Source organism: Prionailurus bengalensis, chromosome C2 (genome assembly GCF_016509475.1).
Source record: "Prionailurus bengalensis isolate Pbe53 chromosome C2, Fcat_Pben_1.1_paternal_pri, whole genome shotgun sequence".
NCBI classification, from domain to species: domain Eukaryota; kingdom Metazoa; phylum Chordata; class Mammalia; order Carnivora; family Felidae; genus Prionailurus; species Prionailurus bengalensis.
Genome location: NC_057350.1, coordinates 60138286 through 60156825, shown reverse-complemented (window position 1 = coordinate 60156825; position 18540 = coordinate 60138286). Strand labels below are relative to the sequence as shown.

Sequence of the window (18540 nt, the reverse complement as noted above, 5' to 3'; positions counted from 1 at the left end):
CCCTCCCACAACCCCTCCAGTAAGCCTCAGTTTGTTCTCCATATTTATGAGTCTCTTCTGTTTTGTCCCCATCCCTGTTTTTATATTATTTTTGTTTCCCTTCCCTTATTGTTCATCTGTTTTGTCTCTTAAAGTCCTCATATGAGTGAAGTCATATGATTTTTGTCTTTCTCTGACTGATTTCACTTAGCATAATACCCTCCAGTTCCATCCACATCATTGCAAATGGCAAGATTTCATTCTTTTTGATTGCCGAGTAATACTCCAGTGTGTGTGTGTGTGTGTGTGTGTGTGTGTGTGTGTGTGTATCACATCTGCTTTATCCAGTCATCCATTGATGGACATTTGGGCTCTTTCCATACTTTGGCTATTGTTGATAGTGCTGCTATAAACATGGGGGTGCATGTGTCCCTTCGAAACAGCACACCTGTACCCCGTGGATAAATGCCTAGTAGTGCAATTGCTGGGTCATAGGGTTGTTCGATTTTTAGTTTTTTTGAGACATCTCCATACTGTCTTCCAGAGTGGCTGCACCAGCTTGCATTGCCACCAACAATGCTAAAGAGGTCCTCTTTCTCCACATCCTGGCCAACATAGTGTTGTTGCCAGAGTTGTTAATGTTAGCCATTCTGACAGGTGTGAGGTGGTATCTCATTGTGGTTTTGATTTGTACTTCCCTGATGATGAGTAATGTTGAGCATTTTTTCATGTGTTGGTTGGCCTTCTGGATGTCTTCTTTGGAGAAGTGTCTATTCATGTCTTTTGCCCATTTCTTCACTGGATTCTTTGTTTTTTGGGTGTTGAGTTTGATAAGTTTTTTATAGATTTTGGATACTAAGCCTTTATCTGATATGTCATTTGCAAATATCTTCTCCCATTCTGTCAGTTGCCTTTTAGTTTTGCTGATGGTTTCCTTCGCTGTACAGAAAAAAGAAGCCATTTTAAATGAGAGACACACAAAAGGAAATGTTTAGAGTTAGGAATAAATAGCTAATATTTGGAATTCTACTTAGGAGGGAGCATTTATGTTGGGAAAGAGTGGGAAACTAGGTTGAGAGGTATGGTTGGGTCCTAGTGTATGAGGAGATTAACAGCCAGGCAGAACTACTATACATTGGAAGAGTAGAGTTGAAAATGAAGTTATGTATTAATCTGGCCACAAAATGCCAAATGAGTTGGAGGAAGGAAAATCTGGAGTCAAGGAGATGAGCTAAGAAGGAAGATATTACTTTCATTTCATTTTTCAGGACAAATGGAAAAAGAAAGCTAGACATGAGTGATATTTCAGAAGGGAAAGTCTTCCAGGTATCAGTGGTTTTGGGTGGTTTTGTCACTGGACAGAAGAAAGCAAGTCGAGATAAAGATTATCCAAAGTTAGCTGAGGTTTAATAATAGGTAAACCAGGTAGAATGGATAAGATTAGTAGACTGGGGATGTAGAAAAGATGGAGTAAATTACTTGGCATGAAGGAAATGGGGTGCAGAATGCTGGAGCAGGCAGGCAAGAATTAGATCCGAGTTTCCCCAAAGGTGTTTCATGGAACATTAGTCTGCACAGAATCTCTGTAAAAATAAGACTTTCCTGGTCAAATTCCTTTGTATCTAGAAATTTCTTTCAGTGATCTATATTAAAGTTTCCAGGGGATCCTAAAGAAAAGAAAGTTGTCTGATTTTGTTTATCCAAGCATATGTCTTCTGAGTTAATGTTAGTCAGAAGAGGAGCTTTTGAGCCAAGGTTCCTGGCTGAAAATCCTGATTCCTATTGGTATTTTGTGCAAGCCACTTAACTGTTCTGTTCAGTTTTTTTCTTTGTAAAATGGGAATAATAATAGTTAGGACTCCTATTGATCCATATGATTCCCTTGTGTGAATGAGGAAAACTATGTTTTCTGGGAAAATAAAGTGGCCAACCTGCATAACTGTACATGGTACCCTCAATAAATATACCTAGTTCATATGAGGTTTTAAGATTAATGTATGTAAAGTGCTCAAGTATCACTTGGCACAGAATCGATACTTAATTAGTATGACTTATTATGTAATACCAGTTAAAATTCCTAAGAACTAGTGTTTGGCAGTACATACTTGGATGTGCTGGATTAAATGGATTAATAGGAACTGGTTCCAGATGATTGTTCTTGTTTGAAATTGGATATTATTATGCTATAATCTTCTGAGTTCAGTAATTTTTCTGAGTTCACAGTTTAAAAAACTTGTAACATTTGATATTATCACTCTTAAAAAGTAGAATCTCATCTATCGAGAGGTTAAAAATGTCTCTAATTTTTGACTCCATAATTCCACTCCTGGATTAGGCCCTTAAAAGCTAGGCAAAGAAGGCTATTTCAGATATTTGAAAAATTACCAGCAACTTAGAGCGTAATCACGGTGATGTAACACTGTGCATAATGCTAGGAGGAAACCCATCACAATGTGATTAGTGCTTGTTTTTGAAGTAGTGAATTTTCATTTCTACATTTTCTTATTTTTCTATACTTACTTTGCTTCTCTTGATTATGTAAGTACAAAATCTTTAAAAATAAATTCCACCTGAATGTGAGGCATAAATATCCACGTTTGTCTGTTTTAATGCACATTCCTCCCTTTCTGCATCCCTGCCAGGTGCTCTCAGGGTCAGAGTGGGGCAACATGCTGGTGTGGGAAGGCGGCCTCATCAAAGTTGAGCTCTGTCGAGCTGCAAGGAAGTCTTGTCATCAGGGTCCCATTAATCAGATAGTGCTGGACGAGGGTGAAGTCATCACTATTGGGGCAGATGGATGTATTAGGGTAAGTTTTCTTGACGCTTGGTCAGGAGCGTCCACATCAAAGACTTACAGATCGCCCTACTGGTGTTATCAGATTTTTACTTCTCACAAAGGTCACTTTATAAAGGACATCAGGGGTCATTTACTCCTACGGCCAGCGCATTTAAAATCATACTTTCCTTTTGGTAAATATTTAAATTCTAGTCAAAATTAATTTATAGCATCTTAGCAGTGAAATTTTCTGAGGGGACCTTTTGTTATTTTGATTCTCTGGTTGAAATAGTAGTTTGGGAAAATGAAAACCTATTTTAGCAGACTATAAACAGTGGACACAGGTGTCCTTTCAAAACACACAGTGTGAATGGGTCATGTTTTAGGGATGAAAGTACCAAACATTCTTATTTTTGAGGTTACTAACTAGAAATACACTCAAAAGTGAGCTAATAGGGTTTGCCTGTGGATACTCCACTCTCTTTTCTCTTTACACTGGTGAACTCACTTGTCCTCCCCTGTGGACACTATCTTGCCCATGGTGTGGGCTAAGCTGGAACATTGTTCCAGCATCTAAGTCCCCCTAGTAGTTATCAGACCACTTCTCCCACCCACCCATGTATATAGACCCTGCTGCTACTGGCAAACCTGGAGGCTTATGATTTGCCCTGTGGTCCTTTTGGCACATATTCCTACTGGTGCCTTTCCAAGAAAGTGGTAGTATTCTCTGGACTTTCCTTAGGAAGTATTATTTTCAGAAGTCAGACTGTATTTTAGAAAATAATCTCGTCACCCTGTTGACATATATTGAGATTACAACGTCTAGCTATATCTCTCCCAGTCTGTCTTCTTACCATTGGCTTTTTGAACCCAAGTATAAATTTTTGCGTTTACCATATTAAATTTAATTTTGTTAGATTTTACTAATTGCTCTGGAAATTTTTATGTCCTTTCTTTTGTCATATAGCCTATTTACTGTCCATCTAAGATATAGGTCACCCCAAAATGTCAAAATACCAACTGAAGGGAAATCTCAAGATTAAAGAAATTAAATACTTCACAGATGGTCCTTTAATCAACACCACTAATTTCTAAACTGGCTTCCTTTTTAAATGTCACCCTAATCTCTTTAGTCTTTTATAGTAAATCTCTACCTCTAACCCTTTGGGAAAAACCTAGCCCAACTCCCAGGAGTCCATCTGACCTGTGGATCTGGGTCTCTCCCCTGTGGGGCTAGTCTATGGGACAGCACTAGTCCTCCCTGAAGTTACTTTCCCTAAGGCTGAGTTATTGAGTATGGGTTAACGGGGTGGGGTGTGTCAACAGATCCATGCAGGGTGGGCTCTGGCACTTTGTGCAGGAAGTCCTTCTCAATCTCTCTGCTGTGTGAGGTGAAACTGCTCCCTCATGCTTTCCATAGTGTTCTGTTGTCTGTCCCAGAACAGCAATCCTTACCTGAATAGTACAGTCTAAATCAATGATTAAAAACACTTTCTCATGACAACCTCATCTACACAACTTTTCTCTGCTTGTAATGAGGATTGAGTATGGATCATGAAGTCTATTTCCCCTTTCCAGAGGCCCACTGGTAAAATCAAAACAGGGCTCATTATAGTGTCTTGCCAAATAACCAAACCATTTACTCCAAATGGCCACTTTACATGCGGAAAGACCTGATAGATCCCTTGACATCAAGTTTACTCTGGGCTAATTAGAATTTTTATTCAGGCTGAGTTTTCTCACTAAGCTCCATCCGTACAAAGGAAACGATCATAATTTATTATCCTCCAGTTGGAACCAGTATCCCAGGGGTTGAGTTTTGGCTGGTGTTATCATTACCCCTACTCACTAATTTGCATGCACCAAGAAGAAATGACTTTTGAAAAAAAAAGTCAGAGCCTTTTCTTACAGAAAATGTAAATTCAGAAACTGCTGATTGATTGAAATATTTTCTTATTTTATAAGATCTGGGATTTTGAGACCATAGATACTGCTGACACTATAGACGAGACTGGATTGTTAGAGATCGAGCCCATTAATGAGCTTCAAGTAGGCAAGAATGTCAAACTCTTCTCTATGATAAAGATGAGCGACATGGGAAATAACATTTGGTTGGCTCAAGTAAGTTGCATTCTTCCCTCTTGGCTCTTTAAAGTTACCTGCACGTAAAATTAAAGTAACAATTTATTGCCACTGTGTTACTAAGTCCATTTTACTATTAAAACTACTATTGATATATCCTTAATTTTGGTATTTGCTGCCCTACAAGCAATTCTCTACAACCGCATTGGAGATGTAGGATTCATTAGAGCCACTGGTAAATCTGCCCAGTTTGGCCTGCACCCATGACTTCCATCTGCTATAGAGAAACCTACACTCATCTCCACCCTATTCTACTCAAGCACCACAGTAGTAGCTAAGGTCTTTCTATTAATTCGCTTCCATCCACTCCTGGAGCACAACAAAACCATTCAAACACTCACACTATACCTATGAGCTATCACAACCCTATTTACAGCAAACTGTGCTTTAACACAAAATGATATTAAAGAAATCGTTGCCTTTTCTATCTCAAGTCAATTGGGACTTCTACACAGAAAGCCACTTAGCATTCTTATTATATTAAACTATTTGTAATACAAAAATGCTTCATTTATTGTGTGTTCTAAGATATATAGAAGTTGCTTTTGTTAAATTTCAATCACACTTTATTTTTTATAAATGTTTATTTTTGAGAGATAGAGAGTGGGGAGGGGCAGAGAGAGAGGGGGCAGAGGATCAAAAGCACTCACAGCAGCAAGCCCAATGTGAGGCCTGAACTCCCCAACCTTGAGACTATGACCTGAGGTGAAGTCGGATGCTCAGCTGACTGAGTCACCCAGGTGCCCTCAATCACACTTTAAAATATATGTAAACTTTTGGTATTACTGTTTGTCCTTTATTTTAACTAGATCACAGGAAGAAAATTTCTTTTTATTTGATAAAAGTTCAAAATGATAAAACAAACTATTGTTATGTATTTAATTTTTTAGGATGCCAATGGAGCCATATGGAAGCTTGACCTTAGTTTTTCAAATATTGTAAGTTGCCTATTTTTCTTATCTTTTTTCCTAATTCTTATAATAACAATCTGTTATTCTTCTTTAAAAGATACTTTATCTTTCTCCATATTTGATCATTGTTCCCATCAAAAACTTGTCCAACATGTCCTGGTCCTGAGAATTTATTATCTCTCTCTCTGATTTTATAAAAAAGAAAAGGCGGTATCTCCTAGCAAAATCCACCAGAAAAGTGGCAATTGACAATGCCTAACGTTATCAAGTGCTTTACAGTTGTCATAAACTTATGGCATTTTCATTTATATGATCTTCTGTAACCCTCACAGTTACCCCGATGAGCAGTAGGCTTTTGCTATTACCTCATTTTACTGGTGAAGAAATGGAAAGCCTGCAAGTACAATTCCAATACTTGCTTTTCCTAATTCCAAGGGTCCAGCACTCTTTCTAACTTATGCTTTTAAAAATTTCTATTCAGATAAAATCACACGTGTTATAGGGTTATATATATAAATCTATTATTTTTTAAATGTTTATTTTAGAGAGAGACAGAGTGTGAGTAGGGGAGGGGTAGAGAGAGAGGGAGACACAGAATCCGAAGCAGGCTCCAGGCTCCGAGCTGTCAGCACAGTGATGGACACAGGGCTCGGACCCACGAACCACGAGATCATGACCTGAGCCGAAGTCGGACGCTTAATCGACTGAGCCACCCAGACGCCCCAACTATGTATATATTTTTTAAACTTGACCTTAATTTGATGTTAACTTATCTTTGAGATCTGATAGGGTCTCTTTTATTATTAGACCCAAGATCCAGACTGCCTCTTCTCCTTCCATTCTGGAGCTATCGAAGCCTTGGCAGTCTCTCCTCTCACTTATCTCATGGCCACTACTGCCTTGGACTGTAAGTAGAACTCTAAATGAAAATATAGCTGGCCTTTTTTGTTTTGTTTTCCACATAAACTTTTCTATGTGTTTGATGAAAAGCACTTGACAGTTTTTCCAAAAGGAAGCCTGTTGCTGCAAGAGAGGTGAGTTTTTACGTAGGGGAGAGAAACTGAAGTGCAGCAGCCTTGGTTATTGTGAGAGATTAAGGGCACAGTAAGTTGCTCAAGAAGATGCTATTCATTTTGGCATTATCCACGTTCGTGCTTTTCCTATTTATTTTTCACCTTCTTTCTTTCTTCCTGATGTATGGTGAATCTATGTGGGCTGTGCAAGGTGAACTTGATCAGTAGTTGTTTTCTTTATTATCCATGCTTGCAAATTACCTGGTTGAGGATATACATGTAAAATTTTGACTGAAGAAAGCCTATTAGATTATTGGTTGATTGAACTATTTGTGAAATTTCTTGTTATAATGCTCAACATGTAAAGGAAGCCAAGGTTATTTCAAAAGATATATATGTGTGTGTATATATATATATATATATATATATATATATATGTGTGTGTGTGTGTGTGTATATGTGTGTATGTATATATATATATAATTTATTTCTTTTAAAACTGGTTTTCTATAGGCTCTGTTCGAATCTATGATTTTGCTGGCAAAACTCCTTTGGCTCAGATGAGATTCAAACAAGGAGGTACTGCCCTCACCTGGGTACCCCGACTGGTGAGTTTATTATGATGATCTTCTACTAAGATCTATTGGTAAATATGGCCTATCAGTGCTATTTCTTGGAAATCTATTTTATACCCTGGGTTTTAGAGGAAAATAAAAATTTTAACTTTATTCACTCATAATGCGAATCTAGTTCATATCATGACCTTGCTTTTGTGGTTATGGTCCTGTTTTAATAAAAATCTATTTTTATGCCACCTGCAGGTTAGTAATTATTCCATGTTACAAAATTATTGCCCAACAGAACTTTGGGTATCTATCCTCTATCAGACTCTGATTTCATTCATTCTGGTTATATTCCTGGTGTGCCTGCAGTGTGCTGGGGCTTGTTCTAGCTTCTGGCAATGTAACAGGGAACAGAAAGACAAAAATACTTGCCCTCATACACCTTACACTTTAGTGGGAGGGAGGAGGCAGAAATGGACAATACAGAAAAATAAGTAACATACGTGATAATAAGAGCTATGAAGAAAATTAGGCAGAGGTAGAGAGTTATTCTTTATCCATTACAATGTAATAAACTACCGTAAAATGTAGTGGCATAAAACAGCAAACATTTTATTTTGCTCACATTTTCTCTGGATTGGGAAATCACGTAAAGTCTTCTTTATCACAAGCCTGGCATCTGGGCTGAAGGCTAGGCTAAGCTGGGCGCTCAACAGGAGTGCTTGCTTAATGGCTTCTCCTTGTGGCTTGGGCTTTACCACAGCAGGGTGGCCTCAGGACAGCCACATACTTCTTACATGGCAGCTAATGACTCCGAGATCTAGTGTTTCAACAAAAGGCCGAAGCTGCTGGCCTTCTATGACCAGTCTCGGAAGTCACATAATGTCATTTATACCATACTCACTTGAGTGAAGCTGTCACAAGCCCCACCCAGATTCAAGGAGGGAATTTCTCCATGGGAGGCATGTCAAAGAATTTGCAGCTATTTTTCAAAATATCATGGGAGTATTTGGGGAATGTTTTATCTTTACTGTTTTGGGTTGAAGTCAAAGAGAAAATGTTTCAGGACCAAAATAAATGTGGACATGGCTAGAATGGAGGAGAATTTAGTGATAGAATCAAGACCAGAAGGACAACTCAGGCCAGGGAATAGAAGCAGAACAATGATGAGGTTTAGAACAAGTAGAAACCACAGAGTATTTGCCTTACCAAACCTGGCTCACTCTATTCCATTTCATTTACATTCTTACCTGAAGTATTTAAAATACAGCTATATAATTAAATAATTTATCAGATGGTCATTCGATGTCCATAGAATGTTTCCCTTTTTTAGTCTCATATCCAAGTAATGATCATTGGATATCATGCTGGAATTGAAATGCCTTTTCTCTATGCCCTCTCGCTTCTCTAGAAAACTCTGTCTTTATGACTCAGCTTAGGTCAAACATCATCTCCTCTGCATAGCCCTCTGTGACCCTATCTTCTAGTAGAGCTAGGTACTACTTCCTCTGATTTTTTTTTTTAAAGCACTGCTTATATACCAATTTTATGATACTTATCATATCACAATGTACTAAGATAAACTGCTTTATTGTATCTTTCCCACCAGACTGTTCTTCATGGTGACAACCACACTTTATTCTTCTTTGAACCTCCAGTACCTCTATAGTACATTTAGACACACAGTATATGTTTATTGATTGAACAACATTCAAGGAATTGGATGGAGTACAGTTTTCTTATTACCAAGATTCTCATAACTGCCTGGCCTCAGGGATGATCGCTCTGCTCTAAAGAACAGTAGGGCTCTTGCCTTTCTCCTGAATGCCTTCCAAGATAGCAGATTTAGTATATTCAGATGTTGCTAGATTTCTATCTCCAGCCCATACTTCTTGGAGCTGCAGACCATGTGCCATCCTCATTTTGAGTTTCCCAGGGGACCTCAATCCCAACGTGTCCAAGACTAGATTCATGATACTCTGTTGGCCTCCCCCCAACCCCCCTCCAAAACAATAATGGCAGCAACAAACCACACACACACACGTGCTTGGCTTCCTCCTAGTGTTACCTAACTCAGTAAATGTCTCAGTAATCCCTCTGTCCTCCTCCCCCATATTCAGTTGTCACCAAATAGGACCATTATAACTCTCTCTAAACTATGCCCATATCCCTCCTCTCTGCAATGCCACCTCAAACCCAGTGATCATAATCACTCTCCTGGAGTAAGGTAGCCATCTCTTCAAAGGTCTCCAAAGGTCTTCCTGCATCCTATCTAGGCCATCTTGGTTCTGTTTTGCACAATGCATCTAGGATGACTTTTCTGAAATATCAAGTCTGGTCACATCACCTCCCTTACCCACACATACCCAAGCCCCCAACTAAAAACCTTTTAATGGCTTCCCACTGCTCTTGGGATGAAGACTATCCTTATAAGCTACTTTTTGACCTGGTGCTTGCTTATCCCCCTCTCTGGCCTGTTGTGGAAGCCCTGTTCCCTCACTCAGTCTGCTGTAGTCAAACTAACTTTTTCCTGAGTTACGTTCTTTCCTGCTACATGACCTTTCCACAAGCTATGTCTTCTCCCAGGAGTGTTTCTCCCACCTCCCTAGACTTAGTTAATTTCTGGGCATCTTTCTGATCTCCGCTCCACCATCTCTTCTTTAAAGAAGTCCTCAGTCTAGGTCAGCTTTCTTTGTTATATGCTCTCCGAGATCATTTCTTTCCTTTAGTGTTTATTTCTGTTCAGAATTTAACACTCATCTGTGTGATTAACATCTGTCCTCCCGCTAGATCCTAAATTCTGTGAAACCAGGGACAAACTGTTCATGTGCTCCCTTGGGTGGCTGGTGATAGGTGCCTGGCATGTGGTAGAAGGATGCGCCGCCAACGTTTGCTCCAGTGCTTGAATTGCCATTATTTACCTGTCTCACGATCAGCAATGATAAGGAGCTGTTCTAAAATAGAGGTTCCCAGAAAGTGATATAAGGAATTAGCAGTGAACAGTCAATATTAAATTACTTAGCTGAATAAAATACAAAGTTATCTGTTATGTAGCACAACTTTCTGAATCAACTAATTTCACATTTGTTGCATTTAATTTTTATCCAAGGTAAGCTACACTGGAGCACAGATTATCGTAGGATTCGAAGATGGAGTTGTTCGAATTCTTGAACTTTATGATCCAAAAGGGCTCACAGTTTTTGCAGGACGGAAGAAAATTTCAGATGCAGATATTAATTTGAAACAGGTTTTCAAGCCCCATACTGCTCGTGTCACTGCCTTAGCTTATGAACGTGATGGAGAAATTCTAGCTACAGGGGTAAGTGGTAGATTTCCTTTTGTTTCCTATTGAGCTTTCATGGTTCAACTTGTCTTATCAGTCTTCCTACTTGATCTAACGTATTTGCTGAGGTACACTTTTTTTTTCTTTTTGCTAACGTGCACTTTTGAGAAAAACGCAGTTTGCTTTCTTTGTGTTCATATTCTTTCAGTGTAGTCAGTGCATGACATTAGAACTTGCAGATTGAGTTCTAATGCTTATTTTAAATGAATGGAAAATTTCAACTGGGAATTATGATCAGTGTTTTATACATAATCAATATTCTATCATATAGGTATGTTCGTATATAAAATTGCCATAAGCAAAGAGAATATGTAAATTTTTCATGCGTTGATAGGGGAGCATATGCTTTGTGGAACTTTTGGTGAGTTAATCTATATACAGGTATGGTGATTGTTTTTTTCAGAAAGATATTGGAACACTTGGTTTGTCAGACATTTTCATGGGGGACATGAAGCAAATACTTGAAATGTGAATTTTCCCAGCATAATCTGGGATCTATGATTATCATAGGTATAAATATCCAGTGGGTATACTCTAACTATTAAATGCTACTCTATACTCTGTGGGATATATTTCAAAAAGAATACATATTTGATGGGTATTTCTCTTTTTCTTAGAGTAGAGATCAAACTGTCTTCTTCTTCGAGGTAGAAAAGGATTATAAGCCAATCGGTTATATTACTACTCCTGGACCTGTTTGCCAGTTAGTATGGTCTTCAGTTTCCCATGTGAGTAATTATTATTTGTCTTCATGCTTAAATCTCAATTACTGCATAATGAAGTGATCTGGAAGATAGAGAATAGCAGGTAGAATGATTAGTCCCACTCCTGGGTCCTGCAGTGAGGGGTCAAGAATGCTTCTTAGCTTGGCTAGTAGCGTATCACTGAGGAGCCCAATGTCCTACTCACTATCTCCTCTCTCTTCCATGCTCTAATTAGTTGGTCATGATCCTCTCTGAGAACATTGGGGTCTATCAGGCTTTGCTTTAGTAACAATGGTGACTCTATTGAGATATATATGTTGCAATGTGTTGGCTTGGATCTGTCAGTCCTTTTGACATTCAGAAGTTCACTTCAAAGGTCTGAATGTACTTGCCCTCATCTTTATCTCTTTACTTCTCTTCTACCCCCCTTCTACCTCCATTTTGTCTTCTAATCTTCCATTGACTCTTTCCTAACATCAGCTGGTGATTAGGTATTAACTATTGATCTTCTTTAATGCCTCTAATTTCCCTAAGCTCAAGCATAGGATAATTCAGTTGTCTAAATATCGATTGTCTAAACCAGGTGCTGTACTGGGTTCTAGGATAATAATAGTGATGAACTGGGGTGCCTGGGTGGCTCAGTCGGTTGAGCTTCTGACTTCAGCTCAGGTCATGATTTCATGGTTCATGGGTTTGAGCCCCACATTAGGCTCTATGCTGGCAGCTGAGAGCCTGGAGCCTGCTTTGGATTCTGTGTTTCCCTCTTTCGCTGCCCTCTCCTGCTCACACTCTGTCTCTCTATCAAAAATAAATAAACATTAAAAAATTTAAAAAAAATAGTGATGAACTGCATGGAGGTGTTCTCAGGATTATTGAAGTAACATGTATAGCCTACTTTAAAATCTTCTAAAGACAAGGGCTATAACAATATAGTGGTATATAGAAAAAACTTTTTTTTAAGTTAACATACTCATTGTTTTCATCTTTGCTAGGCACTGATGTATTCAATAAGCAGTATAAAACAATCTCTTCTGAAAGGGAAAAAAATGCACCTATTTAAGAAGTTAAATAACTATCACAGAACAATACAAGGTTTCACAAGGGAATTGGTGACTAAAATGTCAGTGGTATAGACAATACGTGCTCTGAATATGGAGCAGGGAAATGTCAAGAAGGGGATAAGTTAACATAACTTATTTTGTACTATTTTATCTTAATTTTGAGGAATTGGTAGGATGTGGACATTTGGAGAGAAGGTAAGTGCAGATGGTTTAGGTGAAGGAAACAAAAGCTGCCAAGGGAGCTCTGTGTTAAAGCATGAACACAACATGTTGTATTATGTACACCCTTTAATCATTTCCCTTAGACTCAAAGTAAAAAATCCAAAAAAGTTAGGAATGGTGGGTGGGAAGATGGTGGGTGTGACTATAGAGGGGCCTCTTGAGGAAGATCTTTATGGTGATGGGATAGTTTTGCATCTTGATTGTGGTGAATGGTTACACGAATCTACATCTATAAAATGACCTAGAACTCTACACACATTCTATATTAATGTCAATTTCCTGGTTTCCATATTGTTGCCTAAGAAGTCACCAATGGGGAAAACTGGGTGAAGGATACATGGTTCCTCTCTGTACTATCTTTGCAACTTCTTGTGAATCAAAAATTATTTTAAAATAAGCTAAAAATTTTTTTTAATAGGCATGAGACGAAACCCCCCCCAACATAATTCAAAAGTTATTTCAGGCAGTGCTGCCAATAAGTGCTTGTATTTCTAATATTATTTGGGAATTACTAATGTCAAAGAAAATTACCCTCATTTCACAATATATACATGTATCAAACCATCTATCGTTATATTTCAATAGAGATGTGGAAAAAGGTAAATGACCATACGTAGCTGATACCCTGCATACTTTAGTTGTCTAAATTGCCATAGATGTTAGCTTCCACTAGCTCTCAATGGTCAGACCTCCTGCCTTCCTGAATGCATTAAACTTCTGCCCATTATTTATAATTTGTGTTTCCAATAAGGAAATGATTCTGCACAGAGAATCATTTGGCCTGCCGTGGTCACTACCATGATCACTTTGGGCAGATGAGAGGCAGATGGGACAACTGGGCAGCTGTGTTCCAGACATGTGACCGGGGCATGAAATACTATGTGGACAAGAGCTATGTATGAGGTAGAATTGACAGAATTTGGTGATCTTTTGAATTTTGGGGGGTAATTTTGAAGTGTCTAAATGAAACTCCTTAGTTTCTCTAAGACATGTTCTTTTGCCTACATCATTCTGGGGCCACTGTTCTCTGTTGCTGAAACCAGAAAATCTTGAGAATCATTCCAGTCTCTTCCTTACCTCTAACCACCCTGCCCTTCAGTGGTTCACTAAGCTTCTTTGATTATGCATCCTAAACATCCCTGCCTTCTCTTCGATATCCTAGATGTAAACATAATAGTGTAGGTAAAAGTAAATAGCATTCAAATAAATGAAAGTGAAGTGAAAACTAATGGACCATTTGGAAGAAATGAACAAACCCTGTTCCCATGTAGTTTAGAGGTGTAAATGCTTTACGGCAAAGGCCCAGCAGAACGTCAGGCTCCCTTTCCTGCATTTCCCGTTTTGCTGGAATCCTGTCCTCTCAAGTCCTAATTTGTTTGAGTAGCTTTGAACTGCAGCTTTTGTCTCTTCATCTCTGAGAGAATCCCCAAAGCTCTAGGACACTGCCTTGTGTTTGGCTTCTAGGTCTCATGCAAACTGTTGGCAATTTGTCCTTAGGAGGCAATTGGTCCTTCCTACTATCCGACATCGATTCCTGTCTACCTCTGCATCTGCCTGCCCTCTTCCTTTTTTTATAATAGAGGTGGTCTCTTCCTTCCCACATGGAGCCAATTCTGAGTCCTGTCCTTTGGATTGTACTCTCTCCCACTTTTTTCAAGATTTCATATTACTTATTTTCTCTTTTCTGTCATATAAATTTAGCCTCACCTGTTTACTGGATCATTTCCATCAGCATTTAAATATATTCAAGTATCTCCCATGGGGAAAAAAAAATTGCTTGACCTCCTGTTCTCCTCTAGCTGCTGTGCCATCTTTCTCCTTCTGACTTTTCTAAGAGGATTAATTATTCCTATTGACTTTTGCTAGTATCTACTCTCATCATTCTACCAAATCAGCTCCTGTGAAGATACCAGTGATATCCATCCATTTAACATTTTCCATTCTTATCTTTCTTGACCTCTTAGCCTCATTTGAACCTGTTGACCCTTACTTTCTCTTTTAAATACCACTTCCCTTTGGCTTTTGTGACCTTATGCTCTCCTAGTTCCCTCGTCTACATCTTGTCATTCCTTTTCAGTCTCCCTCACCCAGTTCCTAAGTATTGTTTTCCTAAGGCTCTGTCCTGATCTCTCTTCTCATTCCCAAGCCCATAAATTCCTTAAAAGCCCAGATGTGCCACTGGATATTTGCAGATGGTATATCCTTTGTATAGCACACCCTTCAAACCTACCCACAACTTACTGTGTAATTGTCTTCTACTCCTCCTTCACCTTGAAGCTTAGATACCACCTTCTCGGGAAGCCTTACACAGCCTCCTTTATTCTGGTGGCGCTCCTGCAACACTTGTTGCAGTTACAATTTACATTTATTTATAGGATTTGTTAAATGACAGGCCCTCTTGTTGGAGGTAAACTCCATCATGCCAGACACTGTATTTATTTTTCTTATAATTTTACCCCTAGTGCACTACAAAATGCTAGATACATAGTCTATACATAATAATTATAGAATGACAGAGTGAATAAAAATTTTGAATAATGTGTCTATGGAGTATCAAGATGGGCCTCTGTCTCCCCCCCCCAACCCGTTCTTCCCCCACTTGCCCTCTCCCTCCCTCTCTCTCAACAATAAATAGGCATTAAAAAAAGATGGGGATTTCCCATACATGGTTAAATATGTGATTTTTGAGCTCAAGGGAGAGGTCTGGCCTAGAGAGATAGATTCACTCAGAATTTAATTGTGCATGAATGGTAATGAAGCTTTGGGTTGCCTATAAGATTTCCCAGGGAATGTTTATGGAGTGAGAGGAGAAGAGGGTAGAGGACAAAAACCTTGGGAATGTCCACAATTAATGAACTTGGGCAGATGGAGGATGATCCATCAAAGGAGGCTGAGACTGTATGTGCCATCCACACACTGCATGTTTCCCTTGGCACTCCTAATTTCAAAATTCTGCCCTTTGGCAAACATATTTTGCAACTGCATTTTTGGCTCAGAAAATATGTTATGGCATCTATAAGGGAAACAAATATAAATCTAATTTTAACAGCTTATTAATAGTAATATAATAGATATTAATAACTTTACATAGTGATTAATAAGATGATTTATTACTGAAGTGAGGAATTAAGTATTAATTTTCAAAAGTGTATAGTATATATAGCAATGATATTTTTCCTCGTTTATAATCTTTTTGAGCTATGCTTCTAAAAACTTGCCTAAATGTAAATGATATATTTAATCTTTCTTTTTTAGCCTGAAAGTACTTTACTGATTTTCTGTGAGAATGGCTATGTTCTTGAAACTCCATTTCCAACTATAAAGGAGGAAGAAGATCATGATGCAGTTTCCTATGAAATCAAAGACATGCACATAAAATGTTTTCATTTCTCAAGTGTCAAATCTAAGATCCTGGTATGTAAGATCCTTGAAGCATTACCTTCTAATATGTTTTGTCTTAGAATACAAAATGTCCTATAAAAGTGCTGGTGAAGTACAAAGAAGAATAAGACCTATACCCTGGCTTTAGAGAGCTTGTAAGCTGGTAGGAAACAGCTGACTGTATTAGAAGGCAGTAGTGAACAGATGTCAAAATCAAAGTGCAAAGAAAATAATTTTAGTGGTGTGCAGTGCAACAAATATGCTTTTAATGGAGAGATAAGAGAAGATCAGAGATGACTAGATGCAGGTGACATTTAGTCACTTAGAAAATAGGAAGGATTTTGAAATACAGCATCCTGTCTTGATAAAAACCCTCAAGAAAGTAGGGATAGAAGGAGCATACCTCAAGATCATAAAAGCCATATATGAACGACCCAACGCTGATATCATCCTCAATGGGGAAAAACTGAAAGCTTTCCCCCTAAGGTCAGGAACAAGGCAGGGATGTCCACTCTCATCACTGTTATTCAACATAGTATTGGAAGTCTTAGCCTCTGCAATCAAACAACACAAAGAAATAAAAGGCATCCAAATCGGCCAGGAGGAGGTCAAACTTTCAGTCTTTGTAGATGACATGATGACATGATACTCTATATGGAAAACCCTAAAGATTATACCAAAAAACTGCTAGAACTGATTCATGAATTCAGCAAAGTTGCAGGATATAAAATCAATGCACAGAAATCGATTGCATTCCTATACACCAACAATGAAGCGACAGAAAGAGAAATCAAGGAATCGATCCCATCTACAGTTGCACAAAAGCCATAAAATACCTAGGAATAAATCTAGCCAAAGAGGTGAAACATCTATACACTGAAAACTATAGAAAGCTTATGAAAGAAATTGAAGAAGATACACACACACACACAAAATGGACAAAGATTCCATGCTGCTGGATAGGAAGAACAAATATTGTTAAAATGTTGATACTACCCAAAGAAATCTACATATTCAATGCAATCCCTGTCAAAGTAACACCAGCATTCTTCACAGAGCTAGAACAAATAATTCTAAAATTTGTATGGAACCAGAAAAGATGCCAAATAGCCAAAGCGATCTTGAAAAAGAAAACCAAAGCAGGGGGCATCACAATCCCAGACTTCAAGCTATATTACAAAGCTGTAATCATCAAGACAGTATGGTGCTGGCACAAGAACAGACACTCAGATCAATGGAACAGAATAGAGAACCCAGAAATGGACCCACAAATGTATGACCAACTAATCTTTGACAAGGCAGGAAAGAATATCCAATGGAATAAAGACAGTCTCTTCAGCAAGTGGTGCTGGGAAAACTGGACAGCGACATGCAGAAGAATGAACCTGGACCACTTTCTTACACCATACACAAAAAAAACCCCAAAATGGATGACTTCAATGTAAGACAGGAAGCCATCAAAATCCTCGAGGAGAAAGCAGGCAAAAACCTCTTTGATCTTGCCCACAGCAACTTCTTACTCAACATGTCTCCAGGGGCAAGGGAAACAAAAGCAAAAATGAACTACTGGAACCTCATCAAAATAAAAAGCTTCTGCACAGTGAAGGAAACAATCAGCAAAACTAAAAGGCAACTGATGGAATGGGAGAAGATATTTGCAAATGACATGTCCGATAAAGGGTTAGTATCCAAAATCTATAAAGAAATTATCAAACTCAACACCCAAAAAACAAAGAATCCAGTGAAGAAATGGGCAAAAGACATGAATAGACACTTCTCCAAAGAAGACATCCAGAAGGCCAACCGACACATGAAAAAATGCTCAACATTGCTCATCACCAGGGAAATACAAATCAAAACCACCATGAGATACCACCTCACACCTGTCAGAATGGCTAACATTAACAACTCTGGCAACAACAAATGTTGGCGAGGATGTGGAGAAAGAGGACCTCTTTAGCATTGTTGATGACAATGCAAGCTGGTGCAGCCACTCTGGAAAACAGTATGGAGGTTCCTCAAAAAACTAAAAATAGAACTACCCTATGACCCAGCAATTGCACTACTAGGCATTTATCCACGGGGTACAGGTGTGCTGTTTCGAAGGGACACATGCACCCCCATGTTTATAGCAGCACTATCAACAATAGCCAAAGTATGGAAAGAGCCCAAATGTCCATCAATGGATGAATGGATAAAGAAGATGTGGTGTGTGTATATATATATATACACACACAATGGAGTATTACTCGGCAATTAAAAAGAATGAAATCTTGCCATTTGCAATGACGTGGACAGAACTGGAGGGTATTATGCTAAGTGAAATTAGCCAGAGAAAGATGCAAAAATCATATGACTTCACTCATATGAGGACTTAGGGAGACAAAACAGATGAACATAAGGGAAGGGAAACAAAAATAATATAAAAACAGGGAGGGGGACAAA

General features: G+C 38.5%; 1 protein-coding gene across 1 annotated transcript in view; it reads left to right on the top strand.

Moving 5' to 3' along the window:
* Positions 1 to 18540, top strand: part of CFAP44 (cilia and flagella associated protein 44) — a 157203-nt gene that overhangs the window by 29585 nt on the left and 109078 nt on the right. Inside the window, exons 9-16 of the mRNA XM_043594190.1 lie at positions 2622 to 2786; positions 4721 to 4876; positions 5788 to 5835; positions 6616 to 6715; positions 7335 to 7429; positions 10494 to 10703; positions 11345 to 11455; positions 15970 to 16128. Of these exons, the coding sequence (XP_043450125.1) occupies positions 2622 to 2786; positions 4721 to 4876; positions 5788 to 5835; positions 6616 to 6715; positions 7335 to 7429; positions 10494 to 10703; positions 11345 to 11455; positions 15970 to 16128 (1044 nt within the window). The remainder of the gene's footprint in view (positions 1 to 2621; positions 2787 to 4720; positions 4877 to 5787; positions 5836 to 6615; positions 6716 to 7334; positions 7430 to 10493; positions 10704 to 11344; positions 11456 to 15969; positions 16129 to 18540) is intronic.